The sequence below is a fragment of the Lepus europaeus genome, chromosome 5 (genome assembly GCF_033115175.1).
Source record: "Lepus europaeus isolate LE1 chromosome 5, mLepTim1.pri, whole genome shotgun sequence".
NCBI classification, from domain to species: domain Eukaryota; kingdom Metazoa; phylum Chordata; class Mammalia; order Lagomorpha; family Leporidae; genus Lepus; species Lepus europaeus.
In genome coordinates this window covers 21,551,140-21,578,921 of record NC_084831.1, presented here as the reverse complement: position 1 = coordinate 21,578,921, position 27,782 = coordinate 21,551,140, and the positions used below count along the sequence as shown (strand labels likewise).

Below are 27,782 nucleotides of genomic sequence, written 5' to 3'. Positions count from 1 at the left end.
AGGGAGTTAGATTGGAAGTGGAGCAGCCGGGACTCCAACCAGTGCCCCTATGGGATTCCAGCAACACAGGTGGTGGCTTAACCTACAGTGCCACAGTTCTACCCACCCCCACATCACTTCTGTTTTAAAAATTATTATTCTTGGCTCCAGGCTCCTGGCTTTTGATTAGCCCAGCCCTGGCCATTGCAGCCATTTGGAGAGTGAGCCAGAGGATGGAGGATCTCTCTCTCTCTCTCTCTGTAAGTCTGCCTTTCAAGTAAATAACTCTCTTTTTTTTTTTTTTTTTTTTTGACAGGCAGAGTGGACAGTGAGAGAGAGACAGAGAGAAAGTTCTTCCTTTTGCCGTTGGTTCACCCTCCAATGGCCGCCGCGGTAGGCGCGCTGCAGCCGGCGCACTGCGCCGATCCGATGGCAGGAGCCAGGTGCTTATCCTGGTCTCCCATGGGGTGCAGGGCCCAAGGACTTGGGCCATCCTTCACTGCACTCCCTGGCCACAGCAGAGAGCTGGCCTGGAAGAGGGGCAACCGGGACAGGATCGGTGCCCCGACCGGGACTAGAACCCAGTGTGCCGGCACCGCAAGGCGGAGGATTAGCCTAGTGAGCCGCGGCGCCGGCCAGTAAATAACTCTTAAAAATGCCGGCATCTCATATCAGAGTAACTGTATTGGATTCCCAGCTCCAGCCCCTGACTCCAGCCTCCTGCTAATCAGACCCTATGAAGTAACGATGATGGCTCAAGTAACTGCGTCCCTGACATCCACACGGGAGACCCAGGTTGAGTTCCCCTTCTACACCACAGCGCCAACACCAACATGCAGGCATCTTAACTGCTAGACTGAACACCCACTCCTGAATTCATCATTTCCAACTTCCCCTCCCTGTAGATGCCCCAACACACCTCCTCCTTCTCCTCCCGTGTTCCCCACCTTCGGGAGTGGCCCCTCCATCTCTGTCACCACCTCCAAAAGACCCCTAGAATTCCACCTCACCTCCAAACCCACACCTGGTCCCAACCATCCCCTGCTGCCTCTGTTAGGCCAGGGCCTCCTATTTGGTCTCCCTACATCCTGGCCTCTGCCTTCCAGTGGACGCCTGTGCCTGTGGGAGAAAACTGTAATTCCACATCATGGTCTGGGCAGCCCTCGCCTGCCCTGACATTGCCATCTCCTCTCGTCTGGCTTGCTTTCTGGCACTCTGCCCCCTGACCGCACAGGCCTTCTCCAAGTTCCTCCAACACCTGTATTCAGGACCCTCGCCCACACCCCCACCCCCGCCTGGCTGCTCTCCCCCCAGATCTGCTGCCCCCTCCCCCTCACCCAGGTCTCAGCTTCTCAGCCAGGTCCTGCCGTTCTCAGTGTCTCTCCCCAGACGCTTCCTCTCTCCTAGTTCCCCGTTAGCCCATTCCTGTCCGAATGCCTCCCTCCCCTGCCACAGCCTACGCCCTGCAATAGAACCTCCAGGAGAGCAGAGTGAGGTCCGTATTATTCACAGAAGGGTTCCCAGCTCCTACCACCTTGCCTTGCACATAGACAGCACTCCTTGCAGGCTCCTGGCTTCAGCCTGACCCAGCCCTAGCGGCCGTGGGAGGTAAACCAGTGAATGGAAAACCTCCGTCTCTGGTTTTTTTCCCCTCTCACTCTCACTCTGCCTGTCAAATAAAATGAAAATAAATAAATCAAAAAATTTGTTAGTGGCAGCCTACACGTGCGCCTCTACCTCCCAACCCCACAGCTCAGCCCACCCTTCTGCCGTACGTTCTTGGCAGCCACTAACAGATGGGGAGTGAATCAGAAAAGGAGCCAGAGAGAGAGACAGAAGGAGGAAGTGCTGCCAGCTGCTGCACCAAAAAAAAAAAAAAAAAAAAAAAGAGCAGGAATCTAGATAAAGTCCGGTGAATCACTCCCCCCACCCAGCCCCGCCCCGCCAGGCCCCACTGCACCCAAAGCGGAAGGCTGACTTCCTGGATTCCAGGCAGAGAGGACAAGATCCAAGCCCCGCGGGCTCTACGGCCTCAAACCAGTCCCTGCTCCTGCCTCGGTTTCCTTGTCTGTAACGCGGAGATGGTAATAGAAGTCCACACGCAGGGGGCTGTGAGGAGTCGGTGGGGTCGTCCACACGCAGGAAAAGACTTGCAGTAACGTAGGGAACACGGGAAGCAATCGGGAAGTGCCAGCCGGGGGCGGGGCGGCCAGGGTGGGCAGCTAGTTAGCCTAGCGGTTCAAACACCTGCATCCCACATCCGGGGTCAGATCTCTACTGGGGCCCCTGAGTCCAGCTTCCTGTTAAAGCGCACCCCGGATTGAGGTCCTAGCTCCCAGCTGTTTGCCAACTACTGGGGAGCAAACTAGGGATGGGAGGTTCCTGTCTCTCTCTTTTAAATAAATGAATAATTTATAAAATACCTCTGGCTGACATTTGCCTCCCAACTACCTTACAGAACTCAGAGCCCAGTCAGTGCTGCCTCCCTTGGCTAAGGTTAAGGCTCACTCTGGGCCTCAGTGTTCCCATCTGTGAAAGGGGGCTCCTACAGTCAGGAGCGCTTGCTGTATACTAGGCACTGTGCGGCCACTTGGAATACACAGCTTTGCCCACCAGAATATAAGTTCCCTGAGCCTGTGACTACCTCCCAGTGCCAGGGACATCAGAGACATACCCAGAATCTCGTTCTTTACCAGCTTCTCTTTTCCATTTTTGTTTTACTTTATTAAATTGACCTTAAAATATATGTAAGAGAGGCTGGCACTATGGCTTAGCGGGTTACAGCCGAGGCCTGCAGTGCCAGAATCCACTTAGGGGCACTGGTTCTAGACTCAGCTGCTCAACTTCTGATCCAGCTCCCTGCTAATGTGCCTGGGAAAGCAGCGGAAGATGGTCCACATGCTTGGGCCCCTGCATCCACATGAGAGACCTGTAGAAGCTCTTGGCTCCTGGCTTTGGCCTGGCCCAGCCCTGGCTGTTACAACCATTTTGGGAGTGAACCAGGGGATTGAAGATTTCTCTGTGTGTCCCTCCCTCCCCTCCCCCCTCTCTCTCTGTAACTCTGCCTTTCAAATAAATAAATAAATCTTTTTTTAAAATGCAAAATTTAGCATTTGAGGGGCTGGTGTTGTGGCACAGCGGGTTAAGTTGCTGCTGTGACCGAGTCCCATACTGAAGTGCCAGTTCCAGTCCTTGGCTGCTGGGATCTGCAAGCTCCCATGCACCGGGGAGCAGCAGGTGAGCCCTGTGGGAGGCCAGGATGGCTGGCGGTCCTGATTCCTTGCCTTGACTCGCCCAGACCTGGCCGTTGTGGCCATGTAGGGAATAAGCCAGTGGATGGAAGATCTCTGTCTTTTAGATAAATAAATGAATTCTATTTAAAATTTTAATCATTTTTTTCCGGTGGCAATTAAACATTTTATTTATTTATTTGAGAGGCAAAGTTACAGATAGACAGAGGGAGAGACAAGAGAAAGGTCTTCTGTCCAATGGTTTACTTCCCAAATGGCCACAATGGCTAAAGCTGGGCCAATCCGAAGGCTGAGTCAGGAACTTCCTCCTGGTCTCCCATGTGTGTGCAGGGGCCCAAGCACTTGGGCCATTTTTTACTGATTTCACAGGCCTAGTGGCCATCTGGGGAGTGAACCAGCAGATGGAAGACCTTTCTCTCTCTCTGCCTCTCTATAACTCTGCCTTTCAATTAAATAAAACAAATCTTTTTAAAAAGTGACATTATATAATATTTGTCCTTTTGATTCTGGCTTATTTCACTTAGCATAATGGCTTCAAGGTCCATTCATGATTAGCATGTAGTAGTACTTCATTTCTTTTTATGACTAAATATTCCCATTGCATGGATATCTATTTACTTTGTTCATCTCTCTCTTTTTTTTTTTTTTTTTTTTTTTTTTTGACAGGCAGAGTGGTCAGTGAGAGAGAGAGAGACAGAGAGAAAGGTCTTCCTTTGCCGTTTGGTTCACCCTCCAATGGCCGCCACGGTTGGCGCGCTGCGGCCAGCGCACCATGCTGATCCGATGGCAGGAGCCAGGTGCTTCTCCTGGTCTCCCATGGGGTGCAGGGCCCAAGCACTTGGGCCATCCTCCACTGCACTCCCTGGCCACAGCAGAGAGCTGGCCTGGAAGAGGGGCAACCGGGACAGGATTGGTGCCCTGACCGGGACTAGAACCCGGTGTGCCGGCGCCGCAAGGCGGAGGATCAGCCTAGTGAGCCGCGGCGCCGGCTCATCTCTCTCTTTTTTAAAAAGTATTTATTTTTATTTTATTTATTTGAAAGACAGAATTACAGAGAGGCAGAGGCAGAGAGAGACAGAGGTCTTCCATCTGCTAGTTCACTCCCCAGTTGGCCGCAATGGCCAGAGCTGCACTGATCCGATGCCAGGAGCCAGGAGATTTTTCCAGGTCTCCCATGCGGGTGCAGGGGCCCAAGGACTTGGGCCATCTTCTGCTTTCCCAGACTGTAGCAAAGAGCAGGATCGGAAGTGGAGCAGCCAGGATTCCAACCGGCACCCATATAGGATGCTGGCACTGCAGGCGGCAGCTTTACCCGCTATGCCACAGAGCTGGCCCTTCATTTATCTCTTGATGGACATTTGAATTGTCTCTGTCTTTTGGCTGATATGAATAATGCTGCTGTGACCACAGATGTGTAAGCATCTCCAAGTCTTTGCTTTTAATTCTTTGGGCTATATCTCCAGAAAAAGAGTTGCTGGATCATATGAAAATTTTGTGCTTAATTTTTAAGAAGTTATGATTTATGGGGCCAGTGCCATGGCGCAGTGGGTTAATCCTCTGCCTGCGGCACCGGCATCCCATATGGGCACCGGTTCCAGGCCTGGCTGCTCCACTTCTGATCCAGCTCTCTGCTATGGCCTGGGAAAGCAGTAGAGGATGGCCCAAGTCCTTGGGCCCCTGCACCCATGTGGGAGACCCAGAAGAAGCTCCTGGCTCCTGGCTACGGATCAGCACAGCTCAGGCCATTGCAGCCATTTGGAGTGAACCAATGGAAGGAAGTCCTTTCTGTTTCTTCCTCTCACTGTAACTCTACCTCTCAAATAAATAAAATCTTAAAATAATAAAAAAATGAAAATTAAGGCTGCAAATTCCTGGCTTTTTTTTTTTTTTTTTTTGTAAGTTATGATTTATTTGAAAGGCAGAGCAACAGAAAGAAAGAGGGATTTTTATCCAGGGGTCCACTCCCCAAGTGCCCATGACAGCCAAGGTTGGGCCAAGGTTGAAGCCAGGAGCTGGGAGCTTCATCCTTGTGTTCCATGTAGGTGACAGGAACCCAAGTACCTGAGCCATCAGTACTGCCCCCCAGAATGCCTTAACGGGAAGCTGGATGGGAACCGAAGCCTGGTGATGCTCAACCATCACACCAAATACGTGCTTCACTCACACTTTTTTTTTTTTTAAACTTTTCTCGACCCATTGTATATTCACAGTTTTAGAGGTCAAAGTATACAGGAAAATCTTTAGCTTTTTAAAGCTCCCCTACACTGCAGGTGTAAAAAACAACCAGTTTTTATACAACATCCCCTTGAAAATGCACCCAACAGACTTAGTCTTTTGTTCTTAGTCACAAAAACGGGCGCCAGGACCAACGATCACCAGCTGCCTCAGTATCAAAAAATTATGCTTCCGAAATCTCTTGATGTCGATTCCGCACGAAGAGCAAACAGAGCCGCCCTACGTGTGCCACTCACGACAGAAGCCCTTTTTACCGGAGCCGTTACAGAAGCAGAGTAGCAGTGTCAGCCAATACATCTCTTGGTAAAGGTGAGAAAACGAAGGCTAACCAATTTCTTACTCCTAAGGTTGAAAAGAAAATTTCAGAGTCATCCGGAGGAAAATATTCTAACGAAAATCTATGACGATTTTTTTATTTGGAAGTAAAGGCAAAGACGTGATGAATATGCAAATATCGCAGTGCTCCCTGGGAAGGCTCCCGTGGGTGCCGAGGGCGCGGCGGGGAAGAGCGGCTGCGGGTCGCGGGTGCGCTCTGACGTCGCCCGCTCCGTGAGCCAGGCGTGTCTCGGCGCTGGAAGAGCGGCTCTAGCGTCTAACCTCTCAAAATGGACAGGGCTCCGACCGGTGCCACTCGTACCCGGGCGGCGCGGGGGCGAGTGCGGAGGGGCCCCGGGCGCCCAGTCGGCTGCGTGGCGGCCGCGGGCGGGCGGGCGGGCGCGGCGAGTTCCCGTGCGGTCCGCCGAGGAGACGTCAGCAAGCAGGCGGTGATGCCCGTTTTAGAATAAGGTACAGCGTGATGCCCTGAATGTGAAGACCGAAGCCTTGGACGACTGCGATGGATCCTTACCAACGTGGGTGTCGACCCCGTGGATGTCATACAGGAGCACGCGGGAGGGCACGCACAGCCCGGTGCTGCGGTCGTCTGCGGGTTCGCATTTCTGTCTGGAAGAACGCGCGTCCGTGATAACCCCCGGGACGGAGGGCGGGATCCGGACGGGGGCAGTGACACGCAGCACTTTAGATTTATCTCTAATGTTCGGATTTTTTTTTTTTTACAAACGATAAATAATTGCCACGCAATTTACATAAATTTATACATTTTTGAATACAATCTATGTGTTCAGTATTTTCTCCAGATGTCATTTTTTTTTAAAAAAGGTTGGGTGAGGTGAAACTTTACAGAGGCAGAGAATTTAACTGTAACCAAAATATTATTTCTGTCGCCCCAAAAAGTTCCTTTGCACCTTTGCACCTTTCTTAGTCTTAGTCCCTAGCAACTTGTGCTGTTCTCGGACCCTTTCCAGAATGGTATAAAAATGGAATCATTCACATTTACTTCATTTTTTAATGTAAAAGATAAAATAATTATAAAGAAATTGAAATTATATGAAAATACTTAACTCAAATTACTAACAGTTTAGTGTTTATTTTGCCAGACTGTTTTCTGTGTACACATACATTGTGTACATAACCATTTTCTTAAAAGATTTATGTATTTATTTGAAAGAGTTACACAGAACGAGAGGCAGAGAGAGAGAGAGAGGTCTTCCATTGGTTCACTCCCCAATTGACCGCAATGGTTGGAGCTGCACCGATCTGAAGCCAGAAGCCAGGAGCTTCTTCTGGGTCTCCTACATGGGTGCAGGGGCCCAAGGACCTGGGCCATCTTCTACTGCTTTCCCAGGCCATAGCAGAGAGCTGGATCGGAAGTAGAGCAGCCGGGACTTGAACTGGTACCCATATGGGATGCCAGCCCTGCAGGCCAGGGTGTTAACCCACTGCTCCACAGCGCCGGCTCCTGTAGTGTTATCTCTTAAAAAAATTTCATGAGGCTGGCACTGTGGCATAGTAGGCTAAGCCTCCCCCTGCGGTGCCAATATCCCATACGGCTCCAGTTCTTGTCCTGGCTGCTCTTCTTCCGATCCAGTCTCTGCTGTGGCCTGGGAGAGCAGTGAATGATGCCTCAAGTATTTGGGCCCCTGCATCCATGTGGGAGACCCAGAAGAAGCTCCTAGATCCTGGCTTCCAATCAGCCCAGCTCTGGCTGTTGCAGCCATTTGGGGAGTGAACCAGTGGATGGAAGACCTTTCTCCCTGTCTCAACCTCTGTCTGTAACTCTACCTCTCAAATAAATAAAATCTAAACAAGCAAAAACAATTTCATTCCTGTTTACCCTTCCAATGCCTTCCTATTGCATCATGGATAAAAGTCCAGCCTTCGCCATTACTTACAGGGTCTGGTCTGAAACAAGACTGTTCGCTCTCCACTGCATTGTCTCTTCCCATCACCTATTCAAGCCTCAGTCACCTTAGCCATCTTGGTCCTGGAATGAGCTTTTCTCTAACTAAGGGCTTCGGCTCAGAGTACTCCGTGGCCCAGCTAGATGTCTGGCTTTTTCCTGTATTCTCTCCTCTTATCTTTTGTGTACTTGCTACTGCTCTGTTTCACCCTGGATTGTAAACTCACAATCAGTACATACAGCAAAAGCCGTGGCACACAGATTCAACAAACTTTTTTTAAGATTTCATTTGAAAGAGTTAGAGAAGGAGAGGGAGGGATCTTTCGTCCGCTGCTTCACCCCCCCCTCCCCCATGGCTGCAACAGCGGGGGCTGGGCCAGGCCAAAGCCAGGAGCCTGGAGCTCCATCTGGCATTTGGGTCTCCCCTGTGGGTGCAGGGCCCCAAGGAGAGCAGCGTCTTTTGCTGCTTTCTCAGGCACACTAGCAGGGATCTGGATTCTTAGTGGAGCAGCTGGGACTAGAACCAGCGCCACAGGCGGCTTAACCTGTTGAGCCACCTCAGCCTCATTGGCTGAAAGAACATACATTCAAACTGGGCCTTAAAAAGATGTACAGTTCAACAACAACAACTGATATGCCAGATCCTAAAAAGAATGAATAGAGCGGACAGCCGAAAGCCTAATGTGACGGAAGCCTTGACCTGAAACCCAGCGGCAGTGTGGTGGGATGAGGGTGGGAGACAGGAAGACAAAGAGGGCAGGTTGCTGCACCGGTCTTGGCAGCCCTTCCTGCCACAGCCCTGTGTGTGTGTGTATGCACGCGCACGCACGCGTCTTACTCTGAACCCACAGATGCCGGAACCAGGTCTTGCTTACAAGCTTACATCTAGCAAAAATACAGCAGTTCTCATATAGTATTTGGCAGAGGGAAGAACTGAAAGCATCCACGCTTAAGGGAGTTCTGAGTTCAAGTTAAGGCCCTGACCTTATTAGCCAGAGCCCGGCTTCATCTCTCACGGGCTCCCTCTGGATAATTAAGTGACATATGGGAGGTAGGGGCTTAGCACTGTTTGCTTGCGGAAAATAAGCGCTTCGCTGCAAATTCACAGGCAGAACCGGTCTGTCGTCTCCAGGTTACTGTGTTGCCAACTCCTCGGCAGGAGTCCAAAAAAAAATACACACAGCATGCTGCAGTCCCAGGCGACACCCCCACGACAAAGGCATTGACCAAAAATGGCGACCTCGAAGCCATCCAAGGGCATCCGTTATCGATGATGCTACCGGGTGATACAAACAGTGTCTGGTAGCAACACCTAGGGCAGGGCTCGAAACGCCAGGGCAGAAGACAACAGCGTTCGCCCACGCTGCCAGTCACCCGCATGCAGGAAGAACGGCGGCCACCAGAGCTGAGCTCCAGCCCGGCACGGCGACCGCATGTCGGAGGACGGTGTGCGCCTGCGCAAGCCAGGCGCGCGCCCGCCGGCCGGAAGAGCCGCGCGTTTCCGGGTTGGAGGCGGGGAGCGGTGCCGGAAGTACTCGGGGAGGGCCGCGCAGTCGGACCGGCTGCTGAGACGAACGCTTCACTGGGGCAGTCTCCGCATATCATGGGGAGATAGACGCTGCTGCCTGTGAGTGTTGGGCCCTGGCAGTAGAGGAAGAAGAGCGGGAGGAGGGAGTCAGGACCCAGACCCACAGTGGGTCGCTGTTTGAAGAACCAGGCTGTGGAGGAGACGGGGCTGTGAGGAATCCGGCTCCTGGGACGGGACTGAGGGGATCGCGCTCGGAGGAGACGCGGCTGTGAGGGTCCGGGCTGCCGACGGCACTTAGGAGACGGGGACGGATGCGAGTTCCCTGGCACCTAAGGGAGAGAGGTTTGAGAGGGACAGGGTTGTGAGGACCCGCACTCCTGAGAGGAGAAAGGGTCGGAACGGAGTGGCGCGTGAAGACACGGGCTCCGGCGAGGTAAAAGTGGAGTAGTGAGGACTTGGGCTCCTAGAGGCAGGAGCGGGACCGCGAAGACCCGGGGTGGGCTGCGAAGACTTAGCTTCCTGAGGGGCCGAAGCTGGCGGAGAAGACTTGGGGCTTCTGTGGGCACGCGATCCGGGCGTTGAGACTCCCAAGTTTCGGAAGGAACCGGGGCTGTGAGGATCCGAGTTCCTTAAAAGCGGAGAATCTAAGCGGCTGTGGGTGTAAGCGATCAGCCTTGGGGAGAGAGTGATTCGTTTGCAAGTAGTCTCTGACCCAGAGTGCTAAAGGATACAGGGCTGGATCGATGTATTCTATATACATTTCTGTTTCCAGGGGAGGAGGATTCCTCCTTAGCGCTGCCTGCTTGGCTTTTGGCAGGCTTGTGTCAGATACTTAATCTTGGAAGCCCACATAGAAACATCTTCATTTTCTGCTTCATCCTTGCGAATCGGATGTGAAGTTGAAAACACTTTGAACCCAGTTGTATACTTGATAAGTGCTTTATATTTCTTTCCACTAAACCCTGACTGAGCACAGAGCTCTGTATCTCAAATAAAAGAATATCAGAGATGGAAGAGCCCAAAAAGACCATCTCTTTCCAACGCCTAGTTTACATGTAAGGGACCCGAAGTCCAAAGAGGGATTAGAGTCACAGTGAGACAGTGGTTACTGACAGCATAATTTTGATCAAGTATCCTGTGGACGGTAAATAGGAGACGCTTGGTTAATGTTCCTTGGAAAGTGCTTCTACAATCTGTTCTCTCTTCAGACTCAGGAGGAAGATTCTGATAGATTCTAATGCTTTATTTTGAGCCTTTATTAGTGTGTTGACATTGAAACAGTGAATGTCACCAGTAAGAAAACTTTTAAATGAAACCTAATGTTATTTATTTATTTATTTTAAAATAAGCTCTCTAGAAAATTGTGCCCTACATTTATAGCAAAAATATTTACTAGGAATGGCTGTCTTTGTTTATTTTAAATATTTATTTATTTGAAAGACAGAGTTACAGAAAAGGAGAGACAGAGAGAGAGAGATCTTCCATCTACTGGTTCACTCCCCAAATGGTCATAACTGCCAAGGCCGGACCATGCAGAAACCAGGAGCCCAGAGCTCCCTCTGGATTTCCCAAATGAGTGGCAGAGGCCCAAGCACTTTGGCCATCTTCTCCTGTTTTCCTAGGCGCATTAGCAGGGAGCTGGATCAGCAATGGAGCAGCTGGGACTTGAACCAGCATTCATAATGGGTATTGGCTTTGCAGGTGACAAGTTAACCCACTGCACCACAAGGGATGGCTATTTTTAAATAAGGATGGTGTGGAGACTTGACCAGTTACTTCTTTTTAATAATAGTATTTTTTTTTCTTTTACTGAAGCCTACTCAGAGTAACCAGGTACCATTTAAGCACTTTTCACCTACTGTATCACTTAATTATTACAGCCCCACAAATTAGATATTGTTAGTCCCATTGTACAGATAAAGAACTAGGTTCAGAGAGGTTAAGCATTTTGCCTGAAATTGAATAGGACTGAATGAGCCAGCCCCAATTCTGTGTGTCTCTACAACTTCTACTCTTCTAAATGAATTCTTCATGTCTTGATTTGCCCATCAACAAAACAGAAGTAATAGTGATACAAGCATATTATTGAATGAAAGCACTTTCCTTTAAAAAAAAAAAATTCCTTTATAAGCCAGAGTGAGAGAAAGAGATCTTCCATCTGCTAGTTCACTCCCCGAATAGCTGCAGTGGCCAACGCTGGGCCAGGCAGAAGCCAGGAGCCAGTAACTCCATCCCAGTCTCCCATGTGGGAGACAGAGGCCTATCTTCCTCTGTTTGTCAGGTGCATTAGCAGGGAGCTGGATCAAAAGTGGACAGACTAGAGCTCAAACTTGCACTCTGGTACCGGATTTCTGCATTGTAAGCGGTGACTTAACTCATGCCACAAACTCCAGCACCTTCCTTACAAATTTTGTTAATATCAAGGACTATATCGTGCTCTCTCTGGCAGCACATGTACTAAAATTGGAATGATACAGAGAGGTTAGCATGGCCCCTGTGCAAGGATGACACGCAAATTCATGAATCGTTCCATATTTTTAAAGATGTTAACATAAAATAAAGGACTATAACTGATTTGGGTACATATGTAGTATAATATTCAAGGAGAACTAAAATGTGTTTTCACAGAAGCATAGATATTCAAGATAGAAAAAACTTACTCCTGAGTTAACATTCTCATCTACATATTTAAAATGTTCTCTTTCACTTCATTTGTGGTCCAGCATTTGTTTATTTATTTTTTATTTTTTTTAACTTTTATTTAATGAATATAAATTTCCAAAGTACAGCTTATGGATTACAGTGGCTCCCCCCCCCCCCAGCATTGGTTTATTATACTAGGATTTCAGAGTACCTGATCAGATAATCATTGTATTAGAATTAGAACAAATGAACATAGAACATGTTACTTTAGTCAGAGGTCTGATATACTTTGGAGGCAGTACATCAGGAGTGCTGAAAATCTGCACTGTGAAACAGATGTGTTAGACAGATGTTGAAATCTGTATGTATCAGTGTAATTTAGAATCTTACAGATTGTTAGAGCCAGAAGGGATTTTAGAATTTGCTTGTTCCAGTTCTTAATTATATATGTAGAAACTCTGGCCAAAGATGATATCCAGCCCTCTGGATTTGGGTCTTCTACATTATCTCTCTCAGCCTTCTACTGACACCCCCTTTTTTCCCCCCTCAATCCACTTTTCTCTTTTTTTTTTTTTCCCCTTAAAGATATTTATTTACTTATTTGAAAGAGTTACAGAGAGAGAAGGAGAGACAGAGAGATCTTCCATATGCTGGTTTACTCTTCAGATGGCCGCAATGGCTGGGACTGGGCCAGCTGAAGCCGGGAGCCAGGAGCTTCTTCCAGGTATCCCATGTGGGTGCAGGGCCCCAAGCAGTTGGGCCATCTTCCACTACTTTTCCAGGTATATTAGCAAGGAGCTGGATTGAAAGTGGAGCAGCCAGGACTTGAACCAGTGACTACATGGGATGCCGGCACTGCAGACAATAACTTAACCTGCTATGCCACAGTGCCGGCCTCAAATTTTTTATTTATTTACAATATATAGTCATAAGACTTGTAGGAGCGGTGCCGTTGTGCTGTAGCAGGTTCAGCTGCCATTTGTGACACTAGCATCCCGTATCAGAGCACTAGTTCAAGTCTGGCTGTTCCATTTCCTATCTGGCTCCCTACTAATGTGCCTGGGAAGGCAGTGGAAGATGGCCCAAGTGCCTCGGCCCTAGCCATCCATTTAGGAGGTGCAGATGGAGTTCCTAGCTCCTGGATTTAGCCTCGCTGAATCCCAGCTATTGCAGCCATTTGGGGAGTGAGCCAGGAAATGGAAGATCAATTGATCGATCAATCTACCTTTCTTCCTTTCCTTCTTTCCTTCTTTCTTCTTTCTTTCTTTCCCAGCATTGTGGCATAAGGTACACTTCATTATTAACACCATTTTTTTTTTTCAGATGAGGAAATTGAGGCATTAAGATTAGGTAACTTGCAAAGGACATATAACTAATAAGTGGCAGTGTTGGTACTTGAGCCCCACTAGAGTCCATGTCCTTCCTTGACCACTATAGTGCACTACCTATCTGTTAAGTCCAGCTCACAAGATGAAACTAATGAAACTAACCAACCCAAGCATTAGCTTGAAGCTGGAAAAAATTTTGTGATTTGTTGCCTTCAAGTCTCACAGACTACAGATAATTACTTAGTGTATGTAGGCCAGGAAATACAAGCCCATTTAGATAAACTTAGAAACCAGAGAGGAGAGACAGCCAGGTAGAAAATCCAGTCATTAAGTCATAGCCTCATGGTAGGGCTTCTATGCTATCAGAATGTTAGTTCCTCTGCTTCCAATATTTTGTTTAATAAAAGCTAGGGACATGGCCGGCGCCATGGCTCAACAGGCTAATCCTCCGCCTAGCGGCGCTGGCACACCAGGTTCTAGTCCTGGTCAGGGCGCCGGATTCTGTCCCAGTTGCCCCTCTTCCAGGCCAGCTCTCTGCTATGGCCTGGGAGTGCAGTGGACGATGGCCCAAGTGCTTGGGCCCTGCACCCGCATGGGAGACCAGGAGAAGCACCTGGCTCCTGCCATCGGATCAGCGTGGTGCACCGGCCGTAGCGCACCGGCTGCGGTGGCCATTGGAGGGTGAACCAACGGCAAAGGAAGACCTTTCTCTCTGTCTCTCTCTCTCACTGTTCACTCTGCCTGTCAAAAAACAAAACAAAACAAAACAAAACAAACACAACTAGGGACAAATGTTTGGTGCCGTGGTTAAGTTACTCTTGAGACGCCTGCATCCTATAATGCTGCCAGGCTTTGAATCCCAACTCTACATCTGATCCAGCTTCCTGTCACTGTGCATCCTGAAAGACAGCAGGTGATGACTCAAGTACTTGGGTCCTTGCCACCCGCATGAGAGACCCAGATGGTTCTGGGCTCCTTGCTTCAGGTTGGCACTGCCCTGGCTGCTAATGGGCATTTAGAGGATGAACCAGCAGATAGATCTCTCTATTGCTTGCTCTTAGTTGCTCTGCCTTTCAAATAAATAAAAACAAGTAAAACTTTTAAAAAATAAATAAGTTCCTAGGAACTGGCTTTTTTTGTAACGCAGCAGGTTAAGCCACCACTTGTGACACCAGAATCCCATATCATACTGCTGATTCAGGTCCTAGCTGCCCCACTGCCAATCTAGCAGCCTGCTGATATGCCTGGGATGCAGCGGAAGATGGCTCAAGAACTTGGCATCTGCTCCAGATGTGGGAGACCAGGACTAAGTTGCTAGCTCCTGGCTCTAGCCTAGCCCAGACTTGGCTGTTGTGGCCATTTGGAGAGTGAATCAGTATATGGAAAATATTTCTCTCTGTTTCTCTGCTCTCTGTGTTGCTCTGCCTTTCAAAAAATAAAGAAAGAAAAGAAAAGAAACAAACTAAAAAAAATTCCTAAACATTTCAGAGGTAAAAAGCTTTTAGAGATAATCTACCCCTTATTCCCTTCACTTTTTTTTTTTTTTTTTTTTTTTTTTTTTTTTTTTGACAGGCAGAGTTAGACAGAGAGAGTGAGACAGACAGAAAGGTCTTCCTTCCTTTGGTTCACCTCCCAAATGGCCGCTGCGGCCGGTGCACTGCACTGATCCAAAGCCAGGAGCCAGGTGCTTCCTCCTGGTCTCCCATGCGGGTGCAGGGCCCAAGGACTTGGGCCATCCTCCACTGCCCTCCCAGGCCACAGCAGAGAGCTGGCTGGAAGAGGAGCAACCAGGACAGAATCCGGTGCCCCAACTGGGACTAGAACCCAGGGTGCCAGTGCCGCAGGTGGAGGATTAGCCTAGTGAGCCATGGTGCTGGCCTCACTTTTTTTTTTTTATTAAACTGTTAGTGAAACACATGGCCAGCAAAGTCCAGGGTCTTACAACTATTATAAGCCCTCCCTTATTTCCTACTCTCTGAAATATCCTGTCAGTACAATAACAGGATTGCACTGGTCTTCTGATTGTTGTTAAAAGGAAGAGAAGGAGGGTCGCCCTGTGGCACAATAGGTTAATCCTCTACCTGTGGTGCCGGCATCCCATATGGATGCTGGTTCTACTTCTGGCTGCTGCTTTTCCACGCAGGCTCTCTGCTATGGCCTGGGAAAGCAGTAGAAGATGGCCCAAGTCCTTGGGTCCCTGCACCTGTGTGGGAAACCCAGAAGAAGCTCCTGGCTCTTGGCTTCACATCAACCCAGTTCCAGCCATTACGGTCATTTGGGGAGTGAACCAGCAGATGGAAGACTTCTCTATCTGTCTCTGCTTCTCTGTAACTCTCTGTCTTTCAAATCAATAAAAAAAATTTTTTTGACAGGCAGAGTTAGACAGTGAGAGAGTGAGACAGACAGAAAGGTCTTCCTTCCGTTGGTTCACCCTCCAAATGGCCACTACAGCCGGTGCACTGCACTGATCCGAAGCCAGGAGCCAGGTGCTTCCTCCTGGTCTCCCATGCAGGTGCAGGACCCAAGCACTTGGGCCATCCTCCACTGCCCTCCCGGGCCACAGCAAAAAGCTGGACTGGAAGTGGAGCAGCCGGGACTTGAACCGGCGCCCATATGGGATGCTGGCACTGCAGGCGGTGGCTTTACCCACTACACCACAGCACTAGCACCCCCATAAAATGTTTTAAAAAAGAAAAGTAGTTAAGATTTGTCACCCTCAGCCCACCAACCATAGTTTAAGTGTGATGGGTAAGGGAAGGAAGATAGACTTGGTTATTTAACTCTAAGCCATAAAGTCTTATTTCAAAAGAAATGTTAAGTATTTTCAACTGTAGATTCCTGGAGCATGGACTTCCTGGGCTTTGTCAATCTGATAGTACATAATTTCTGATTAGTATATGGTGATAATGGTTAACTATTGCAGTTATGTCAAACTGACCCACAATTAGTGCCTCTTTTTTTTTTTTTTTTTTAAATTGTTTATTTGCAAGGCAGAGTTATAGAGAGGCAGAGGCAGAGGCAGAGAGAGAGGTCTTCCATCCACTGGTTCACTCCCCAGATGGCCACAATGGCTGGAGCTGCGCTGATTGAAAGCCAGGAGCAGGAGCTTCCGGGTCTCTCTCATGGGTGCAGGGGCCCAAGGACTTGGTCCATCTTCTACTGCTTTCCCAGGCCATGGCAGAAAGCTGGATTGGAAGTGAAGCAGCCAGGACTTGAACCGGCACCCATATGGGATGCCGGCACTGCAGGTAGCGGCTTTACCTGCTACACCACAGTGCCAGCCCCAGTTAGTGTATATTTTTGCAAAGTACTGTATTCCTATCTCTTGGCATTCTGAGGAAGTAAATGTTAGAAATCTGAGTAGCTCGAAGGCAACCATGGTATATTACCTAACAGAATTCAATTTATTTATAGTCACTTCATTCCATTGTGTTTGGTCAGCATCATCCACAGCTAAGCTTGAAGAAAGTTGTTACTGAGCAGGCAATTTGGGTATTGAGTCATTGACCGGTCTGATCAGGCTGTGATGTTTTATTTTACTTTTTAAATATACTTTTAAAAATTTACATACAATAAAATTCTCTTGGGGATACAGTCACAACTCATAGGACATAAAATACCAAAACATAATGTCATGTAAGCACCACAACACTCAAGATACAGAACCATCTCACCCCCTGCCCAGATGTAATCAACCCCCTGCCCAGATTTAGTCATGCAGTTCCTTTCTAGTCAAACGGTTCCCCGCCCCAGAACCCCAACAATCACTGATATGTTCTCCATTCCGATAACTTTGCCTTCCCAGAGAGGCATAATAATGGAGTCAGACTTTTCAGTTTTGCCTTTTTCTCTCAGCATAATGCATTTGAGACTCATCTATGTTGTTGCAATTTTTAGTAGTCCTTTTCTATTTCGTAGTAGTATCTATATGGATATACCATAGCTTATTGGGTGCAAGGGCCCAAGCACTTGGGCCCGCTTCTACTGCTTTCCCTGGACTGGGCCAGGCTGAAGCTAAGAGCCAGGAGCTCAATCCAGGTCTCCCAAGTGGGTGGCAGGACTCAACTGCCTGAACCATCACTTGCTGCTCTCAATGTGTGCCTTAGGAAACTAGAATCAGAAACAGTGCTGGGAATTGAACTCAAATGCTCCAATATGGAATGTGAGTATCCTAAAAAGAGTCAACTATTATGTCAAATGCCTGCCCAAATTTTAAACATAAAACTAAATGTTTTCCAGATGTTTTCAGCCAAACATCATTGCTTCCCAATAATCTTTTCCCTATTGGCATATGTTATGAACATTTGTATCCACTTGTATTGTGTGAATGTAAGTTTCCATTCCCTTAGATCAATGCCTAGAAGTGTATTTCTTTATCTCTTTTTGTTTCAGGGGAGAGGGAGCATCTGATTTATTATTGCTAACAGTGATATAATTTTAAAAATTTATTTATTTATTTGAAAGGCAGAGTTACACACACAGAGATAGATCTTCCATCCAGTGGTTCACTCCCCAGATGGCTGCGCCAGGCCCATGCCATGAGCCAGGAGTTTCTTCCTGGTCTTACACATGGGTGGCAGGATCCCAAGCACTTGGGCCACTTTCCACTGCCTTCCCAGGTGCACTTGCAGGGAGCTGGATTGGAAGTGGAACAGCTGGACTTAAACCAGTATTCATGTGGGATATGGCACTGCAGACAGCAGCCTAACCTGCTGCTGGGCCAGAGTGCCGCCCCCATAGTAGTGTTATTTATATGCAGTAAAATGCACATTGGGGCTGGTGTTCTGGCTTAGCCAGTAAAACTGCTGCCTGCAATGCTGGCATTCCATATGGGCGCTGGTTTGACCCCTGGCTCCTCTACTTCTGATCCAGCTCCCTGCTAATAGCCTGGGAAAGACAATGGGACATGATTCAAGTGCTTGAGCTCTGGCACCCATGTGGGAGACCCAGAAGTTCCTGACTCCTGGCTTCCTCCTGGTCTAGCCTTGGCTGTTGCACCCATCTGTGAAGTGAACCTGCAGATGGAAGATCTCTCTCTGTCCCTCCCTCTCTCTGTAATTCTGACTTTCCTGCAATGGCCAGAGCTAGGCTGATCTAAAGCCGGGAGCCTGGAGCTTTTTCCAGTCTCCCACATGGGCACAGGGGCCCAAGCACTTGGGCCATCTTCTACTACTTTCACATGCCACAGCAGAAAGCTGGATTGGAAGTGGAGCAGCTGGGACTTGAATCAGCACCCATATGGATTGCTGGCACTGCAGGCAGTGGCTTTACCTGCTATGCCACAGTGCTGGCCCCACACTTAAATTTCTTACTCTTTGTTGAAAGTGACCACCATTGGAGCTTTTCCTTAAGGTTCTTAATTTGTTATGTGAATTTTCATATTTGGTACTGTGTAGATAGTCCATGTTTTTCATCTTGAGGTCTAATAACAGGAATTCCCATTATACAGAAATTTTTATTACAGGGGCCAGAGTTGTGGTACAGTGGGTTAAGCCACTACTGGTGACATCTGCATCCCATATTAAAGTGCCTATTCAAGTCCTGGCTACTCTGCTTCCCATTCAGCTTCATGCTAGTGTGCCTGCAGAGGTAGCAGAAAATGACCCAAGTACTTGGGTCCCTGCAAACCATGAGGGACACCAGAATGGAGCTCCTGGTCCCTAGCTTTTGCTTTACCCAGCCCTGCCTGTTGTTGTGGCAATTTGGATAGTGAACAAGCAGATGGAAGATCTCTCTGTCTCTCCCTTCTCTGTCACTCTGCCTTTCAAATAAATAAATCTAAAAAAATAAGCTCCCCTCCTCTGTGAAGCTTTCCTTGACTTTCTTCTGCCAGAAGGCCATGTGTCTTCACGTAAATTATCATTTTTATAAAAAAGCTATTTTCTAAAAAAAAAAAAAAGCCTGTATTGCTTAAAAAAAAAAATCCACTTATTCTGATCAATACTCAGTACTGTTTGGGAAATCCCTTAAAGACTGTGGGAAGGTTATTTGAGAGGTATAATTTGTTCAGTGTAAGGCTAGAGTGATGAGGATACAGTCTGATAATCTTTTCTTTTTTAAAGTTTATTTATTTATTTGAAAATTAGAGTTACAGAAATGGAAAGAGAGAGAGAGAATCTTCTATCCTCTGGTTCACTTCCCAAGTAGCCACAATATTCAAGCTGAAGCCAGAAGCCTGGAACTACATCCAGGTCTCCCACACGGGTAGCTGGGGCACAAGCACTGGGACCATCTTCCGCTAGTTTCCCAGACTCATTAGCAGGGAGTTGGATTGGAAGTGGAGCAGCCAGGACTCAAATTGGCACTCATATGGGATGCTGCCATCACAGGCGACAGCTTAACCAACTGTACCACAGCTGGTCCCTCTGGTAATCTTTAATAAGGTTTTTGCACAGAAGTTGCTCTGGGAAAAATAATATTAGAACAACTATTACCACATCAACAATCTTCTATGCTGACTCTTCCGTGAATAATATAAATGAGTAGAGAGCAAAGAGGCATGAGCCATACAAAGTTGAAAAAAAGAAAAATGATCCTGATGCTTTGCTGTTCCCATCAGCTGGCTTTTGGCTAGCAAGTCAGTCTTGTTTCCCTAGGTTGCTTAGCCAGTTCGTTGTTCATATCCTTTACTAGGAGTAAACCAGAAGAACATGATTTCTCATGAGAAATCACAAGGAACTCTGAATGAGGGGCTAGAGTGGAATACATAGATATACTTGCAGGTTGCCAAGCTTTGCCATGCTCTGAAAGCTATTGACATAATTCCTGCAGGTTCAAATCACACAATTTTGCCTTAAAAAGTATCTCCTATACATAACGTGTTATCTTTAACAGTAGAACATTCATTTGATAGGAAGATAATCTGTATATGCTATGATCATTAACTTTTTTGAAGATTTGCTTATTTGAAAGAGTTACAAAGAGGCAGAGGCAGAGAAAAAGAGATTTTCCATCCACTAGTTCAATCCCTAAATGGCCTCAATGGCCAGGGCTGAGCCAGGCTGAAGCCAAGAGCCAGGAGCTTCTTCCAGGTCTCACATGTAGATGCAGGGGCCCACGTACTTGGGCCATTTTATGCTGCTTTCTCAGGCACATTAGCAGGGAGCTGGATTGGAAGTAGAGCAGCCGGGACTCAAACCAGCATCCATATGGGATGCCGGTGCTACAGGTGGTAGCTTTACCTGCTAAGGCACAGCGCCAGCCTCCATTAATCAATTTTTAAAATGGTTTGAATGAGTTGGAGATGTTTTTCTTGGCACTCAGTAGGGACAAGAAGGTAATGTTTCTATGAACACCATTTATTTGGGTCCTAGTTGGTGAAGATGTGCCAGGCCATGCAGCTGAAATGGTTCGATGGCAAAGGTGATACCTGATGCTAGTTGTTCATTTACAGGTAGCTTTTGAAAATGGCTGCCTCTCATTTCACCGGGCTCACAGCTGTTGCTGATGTAATTAAAGATCTAGACACTCAGATAGCTGTAAGTAAGCTCCTGAGGACACTGTGGGTAGAACTTTGTGAATGTGCTTCTGATTCCAGTGATAGCAAGCTGATGTCCACAGAGTCGATCACATGGCTGTACGATAGGAGTCTTGGCTGCTTCAGGCTAGGGTTACTGCATGCACTTAAAGATTTCTAACACTTACAGAGAAGTTGCTCATATTGATAAAGAAGTATTTACTTTAACAGTTGCTAAAAGTTGCATTTATTGCGTATCACCTTGACATAGATTTAAGTATGTTTTGAAATACCAAAATAAACTAATCTGTTTTCTTAAACTCTGTGACTGGGTTTTAAGTATGTGATTGTGACATAACTTACTTGCATTTAATGTTGATACATGTGGTACTTAACGCATGTGATACTTAAGCAACTACTGTTTTTGATAAAGTCCTCAAAAAGTATTGCTTATTTTAGTTTGTTTTTATTCTTAAGATTCCTCATTTCATTTACTTTCTTCCTTATTTTGATTTTGTGGACTATTTCATTTAGCTTTTGGAGAAGAGATGGTTTCTAAATACCAGGTGAGAGCAATGAACAGTCTTTATTCCTCCATTTCTAACATGTAGGTATCCCAGAGACACTGAAGACCCCTCAATATCAGACCTCATAAAATTTTACTTTCAAAACATCCTTATTCCATGTGCTTCTAGAGCTAATTCTCATGTTTTCCTTCTCCAGTTGATTGGCCTTGGTCCTCACAGCTCCAAAAAGAAACAAGATCTTGATAAGCTCTATGAGCTGAAGTCCAAAGCTCGGCAGATTATGAACCAGTTTGGTCCCTCAGCCCTAATCAACCTCTCCAATTTCTCATCCATAAAACCGGAACCAGCTAGCACCCCTCCACAAGGATCCATGGCCAATAGCACTACAGTGGTAAAGATACCAGGCACTCCTGGGACAGGAGGTCGTCTTAGCCCTGAAAACAATCAGGTATCATCCTCTTCCATTTTGTTCTCTGGAACTGGGAATGCTTTAAGAGATGTCCATCTCAGATGCTGTCTCTTCCTCTGAGCTGAAAAGGCCTCTTCCCTCCTCTGAAATTGAAACATTCTTTATCATTTCTCCGATACAGTGTTTTACTTTGTGCTATGTGTGGTTGTGTACATATCCATCCATACATATATATCAACACAACACTTTTTCAGGTGTTTTTAATATTTATGTAGCTACATAGCTGTTAAATAAAATAAATGGGCTTCTTATTCCTATAATAAAAGTAACCTTGCCTCCAGTCATTCATTCTTGTTTATCCAGATGCTGCCATTATTAATTTTATTCAGTGATTCTAAAATCTGTTCCTGTCTTTCAACCGAAGATCCTGATTATGTCCCTCACAGCCATAAGAAATAGATATAAACCCTTGACTTATGTTTTGTATGGTGAGTAGAATGGATGAAGAGACATTTCAAGGGGAGGGAATAGAGAGACAAGCAAAACTGAATTGGGGAGGGTTGAGCCAAATAGTCAGGAGACCAATGTATGTTCAATATGGAGTGTACTGGAAAACAGCCAGGGATAAAACTGTATAGGTAGGATTGTAGGATTATGGTAGGACATAGTGAGTTTAAACTAGGAAGTTTCCTTTGGTACTTTTAGGCAATAGGCAGTCTTTGTAGATATTTAAGAGAAGAGTAAGATTAATAAAAAGTGTAGTGTGACTTACAGTGGGGTAGGAAAGGGAGTACCGTGGGAAGGAGACTAATTCTGAGGTTTTTGCAATAAATCAAGACATGTGGTGAAGGTTTGAATTAGATGATAATGGTGGAATGGAGAATGGCTAGATGTGAGAGAGACATTAACAAAAAAATTATCTTTATTCCTTATTTCTAAAACTGTACATAGTTATCACAGGAACTTTAGAAGTACACAAAGAATTGGGGCCGGCGCTGTGCCTCACTTGGTTAATCCTCCGCCTGCGGCACCAGCATCCCATATGGGTGCCGGGTTCTAGTCCTGGTTGCTCCTCTTCCAGTCCAGCTCTCTGCTGTCGCCCGGGAGGGCAGCGGAGGATGGCCCAAGTGCTTGGGCGCCTGCACCCGCATGGGAGACCAGGAGAAGCACCTGGCTCCTGGCTTTGGATCGGCACAGCACCAGCTGTAGCGGCCATTTGGGGGGTGAACCAACGGAAGGAAGACCTTTCTCTCTGTCTCTCTCACTGTCTAACTCTGTCAGAAAAAAAAATACACGAAGAATCAATACATTTTACCACAACTATCCCAAATAAACCATGATTAGCATTTTAATATATGTCTTTTGATCATTTTTAAATGGCATATGAATGTATCAGGACTTTTTTTTTTTTTTTTTTTTTTTTTTTTTTTTTTTTTTTGACAGGCAGAGTGGACAGTGAGAGAGAGAGACAGAGAGAAAGGTCTTCCTTTTTGCCGTTGGTTCACCCTCCAATGGCCGCCGCGATAGCGCGCTGCGGCCGGCGCACCGCGCTGATCCAATGGCAGGAGCCAGGTACTTCTCCTGGTCTCCCATGGGGTGCAGGGCCCAAGGACTTGGGCCATCCTCCACTGCACTCCCTGGCCACAGCAGAGAGCTGGCCTGGAAGAGGGGCAACCGGGACAGGATCGGTGCCCCGACCGGGACTAGAACCCGGTGTGCCGGCGCTGCAAGGCGGAGAATTAGCCTAGTGAGCCGCAGCGCCGGCCAGGACATTTTTTTTATAAATGATGGTAGCCTCGGCAGACTTATTTTTAGTTATACAGAGATGAACACAGAGATGTCCCCTGTCCTCAGAGAGCTTTTAGCCTATAAAGTCAGAGACAGGCAAGTACATAAATGTGAACAGTGCTAGAAGAGTGCTCAGGGTACAGTAGCGGCCATAGCAGGAAGTGGTTGCTTTTACCTAGGTAGGCTATGAAGGGCATCAGAAAGGAAGCACCATGAGCTGAGCACATAGGAAAAAGGGGAAAGGAAGTGTTTAAAGGCAACAGAGGCACAGTGCAATTTGTGATGGTTGGAGAATTGCAAATTGACTAATGGAGAAGAAGAGATAAGACCAAAATTAATCTGCCTGACAGTTGAATGCTGACCTCTCTTTCAAACTGTTCTTTTTTACCTTTCTCTAGTCTACCTCTGTCTTGAGATGTAGACTTGTAGCTGTCGGGTAGGCCAGACTGTAAACTCTTTGGAAAATAGAAACTAAACCTAACAATTTGACAGCCTTTTCTTCATTATAGGGTTAAAAAAAGTATTTTGTTTTCTCAATATGTGGCTGAAAAATCTTTTCCCAATTAACTTTAGGTATTGACCAAGAAGAAATTGCAAGACCTGGTAAGAGAAGTGGATCCTAATGAGCAGTTGGATGAAGATGTGGAGGAGGTAAGGTGGGATTGGGTACTCCAGAGACTGTGATCCTAAGAGCTGATCCAGCATAGTATTAAGAGTACAGAGATTAGGCCGGCGCCGTGGCTCGACAGGCTAATCCTCCGCCTTGCGGCGCCGGCACACCGGGTTCTAGTACCGGTCGGGGCACCAATCCTGTCCCGGTTGCCCCTCTTCCAGGCCAGCTCTCTGCTGTGGCCTGGGAGTGCAGTGGAGGATGGCCCAAGTGCTTGGGCCCTGCACCCCATGGGAGACCAGGAGAAGCACCTGGCTCCTGCCATCAGAACAGCGCGGTGCGCCAGCCGCAGCGCGCTACTGCGGAGGCCATTAGAGGGTGAACCAACGGCAAAGGAAGACCTTTCTCTCTGTCTCTCTCTCTCTCACTGTCCACTCTGCCTGTCAAAAAAAAAAGAGCACAGAGATTAGAGGCAGATAAGTCTGAATTTGAAACCTAGTGTGGCAGGATTCGTGAACAGAGATGGGACACAAAGGCCTTTAACAGGAAGCAGCCTTTATTATTATTATTATTATTATGCCAGCCATAAGGCTCAATTGGATTAATATCCAAAAAGTCTGAGCCCCAAAGAGGGACATTTCCTTATATATCTTTTAGTTTCTTTGTCCCCCATATGTGGTTACACACATACATTTGATTGGCTATTCTAATGTTACATGGCAGCTATAGCAATTGATACAATTCTGTGCAGGCATACATAATTACTGATTATGTTTAACTAGTTTTTTAATATTCCTAATACTACCTCGTATACTGTCTGGCAGGGTTAATACCATGGCTCTGTGCTAGCAAACAGAAGTTGAAATAGTTACAAATAAGCCGATAATGACCACATTCCATTCCCAGGATAGGTTTTCTTTGTTTGTTTTTTGTTTTTGCTTTTTTTCTTCTATTTTTATTTTGAGATGGCCTCCACCAGACTAGCTCAGCCACTTACCAGCTGTGTGGCTATAGACAAGTCATTTAAACTTTCTGCAAACTGTCTTTCCTCTTACACTGGTAGGGTTGACATTATTTACCTGCAGGGTTATTGTGAAGATCCCATGCAATAATTCATACAAATCATTTAGGAAAATGCCTAGTACTTTATTTCTAATAGTTTCTGCCAGTTTTCTGTTTGTTTTTTAAAGATTTATATGAAAGGTAGAGTTACAGAGGGAGAGAGAGAGAGAGAGAGTCTTCCACCGGCTGGTTCACTCCCCAAATGGCCACAATGGCCAGGCCTAGACTAGACTGAAGCCAGGAGTCAGTAGCTTCTTTTGGGTCTCCCACCTGGGTACAGCGCCCCAAGCACTAGGGCCATCTTCTACTGTTTTCCTAGACAGGTTAGCAGGGAACTGAATTGGAGGTAGAGCAGCTGGGATTCAAACTGGTGCCTATATGGGATGCTGGTGCTGCAGACTGTGGCTTAACCTGTTATGCCACAATGCCAGCCCCAAGTTTTCTTTTTGCCCTTTCAATTGTGAGGGTGTTGCTCTGTTGTCTTATAAAACTTTCTATTATAGAAAGTGTAAGGGCCGGTGCTGTTGCATAGCTAGAAAAATGTTGCCTGCAGTGCTGACATCCCATGTAGGCGCCGGTTCAAGTCCTGGCTGTTGCACTTCCGAGCCAGCTCCCTGCTAGTGTGCCAGGGAAGGTGGCAGATGGCCCAAGTCTTTGGGCCCCTGCACCCATGTGAGAGACCTGAAAGAAGCTCCAGGCTCCTGACTTCAGATCGACCCAGCTCCGGCCATTGAGAACATTTGGGGAGTGAACCAGTGGATGGATGACCTCTCTCTAACTCTGCCTTTCAAATAAATAAATTAAACAAAAAAGAGAGAACATGTATGCTATTCTCATCCCCAATTTTTTAGGATCTTAACTTTTTTGTGTTCTGAATTTTCATATGATGAGCCTTTGTTCGTGTGTTTTTTCATTAACTGTGTTGAGTTCTTGGAGGCTGCTCTTCTAGAGATTTTGTTTAATTCTGGAATGATTTTGTATGTTAGCTTTTTTTGTTTGTTTTTTGCCTTTAAAGAAAAATATCTAATTGCAGGGGAAAGAAATACAAGTTATGAAACAGTATAACCCATTTTTAGGAAGATTTATTTATGTGGAAGGCAAAGAACAGAGAGAGAGATAGGTTTGTTGTTGTTGTTGTTGTTAAGATCTATTTATTTATTTGAAAGAACAATAGAGAGGGAGATCTTCCATCTGCCGGTTTATTCCCCAAATGGCTACAACAGTGAGGGCTAGGCTAGGCCAAAGCCAGGAGTTAGGAACTCTAAGCAGATCTCCAACATGAGTGGCAGTGACCCAAGTACTTGGACCATCTTCCTCTGCCTTCTCAGGTAGATCAAGTGAGCAGAGCAGCTAGGATTCCAGTCAGCTCTCCAATATGAGATTTGTTGCAAGTAGTAGTTTAACCTGCTTACTACATGCCTGCCCAACTCTTTATTTTTTAGCCAGAGGAGAAATATTTGCCTTCTCTGTGTGTGTGTGTGTGTGTGGTAACTTTACTGAGATATATTTCACATGCCATCTGTTTTATCCATTTGAAGTATATAGTTCAGTGGCTATAATATATTCACAGAGGAGCACAGCTATCCCCCGACCACCAATTTCAGAGTGTTTTCCATCACTGCAAAAAGAAACCCATACCTATTAGTAGTCAGTTTGCATTTTCCATCAACCCTCACAGCCCTAGGATTTGTCTCTATTAATTTGCCTGTTTTAGACATTTCAAATAAGTGGAATCATACAACATTTGGTCTTTTGTGACTCGCGTTTTTCACTTAGCATAATTTTTTTTTTAGATTTTATTTAGTTATTTGAGAGGTAGAGAGAGTTACAGACAGAAAGAGAGAGAGGCAGAGAGAAAGGTTTTCCATCTGCTGGTTCATTCCCCAAATGGCTGCAATAGCTGGAGCTGGGTGGATCCAAAGCTAGGAGCCAGGAGCTTCTTCCACGACTCTCAAGTGGATGCAGGGGCCCAAATACTTGGGCCATCTTCCACTGCTTTCCCAGTCCATAAGCAGAGAGCTGGATTGAAAGAGGAGCAGCCCTGATATGAACTGGCACCCACGTGGGATGCCGGCACTGCAGGCAGAGGCTTAGCCTACTGTGCTATGGCACCGGCCCCTAGCATAGTGTTTTCAGAGTGTGTCCATGTGCATGTGGTAGCCCATGTGTTCATATCAATACATCATTCCTTTTTTGTGAATGGACACTATTTCATTCTGTGTCTATATCACATTGTTTTTATTCATCAGTTGATTGATTTTTTGGATTGTCTCTACTTTTTGACTATTCAGACTAATGTTGCCACAAACAGTTAAGTACAAGGCTTTTTTGCCTTTTTTTTTTTTTCTCAATTCGTGTGTAAGGTTTTTTGTAGAAATTTGAGTATGTAGCTAGTAGTAGAGTTACTGAGTCATATGATAACAACACTTGAATGTTTAACCTTCATTGAATGGTCAGACTGTATTCCAAAGTGCTGTACCCTATTAAGTTTCCATCAACATTGTTTGAAGGTTCCAGTTCTTGTATTAGTTTTTTGATAATTCTCTTTTTATTGCTCTTTTTTTTTCCTGTGACGGTTGTTTGGACATTGAATCTTCTGGATTGATTCTCTTAATTTTTTAAAAATGTTTTCTCCTTTTTTTTCCCTTTTATAGTTGTAAATTCTACTTCTTGAGAATTTCTTTAGATTACCTTCTAAGTCTTCTTTTTTTTTTTTGACAGGCAGAG

The 27,782-nt window shown here is 46.4% G+C and overlaps 1 protein-coding gene and 2 non-coding genes across 3 annotated transcripts in view; 2 read left to right on the top strand and 1 right to left on the bottom strand.

The window, feature by feature from the left end:
- Positions 1–5,582: 5,582 nt before the first annotated feature.
- LOC133761342 (U11 spliceosomal RNA) lies at positions 5,583–5,717 on the bottom strand. Its single transcript, XR_009866142.1, has one exon. It is a non-coding gene; the product is annotated as a U11 spliceosomal RNA (small nuclear RNA).
- A 3,517-nt stretch (positions 5,718–9,234) lies between these two features.
- The window catches only part of TAF12 (TATA-box binding protein associated factor 12), a 30,591-nt gene continuing 12,043 nt past the window's right edge, over positions 9,235–27,782 (top strand). The window contains exons 1-3 of the mRNA XM_062193204.1: positions 9,235–9,331; positions 21,383–21,634; positions 23,957–24,034. Of these exons, the coding sequence (XP_062049188.1) occupies positions 21,467–21,634; positions 23,957–24,034 (246 nt within the window). The 5' untranslated portion in view covers positions 9,235–9,331; positions 21,383–21,466. The remainder of the gene's footprint in view (positions 9,332–21,382; positions 21,635–23,956; positions 24,035–27,782) is intronic.
- LOC133761263 (U6 spliceosomal RNA) lies at positions 11,666–11,771 on the top strand. Its single transcript, XR_009866064.1, has one exon. It is a non-coding gene; the product is annotated as a U6 spliceosomal RNA (small nuclear RNA).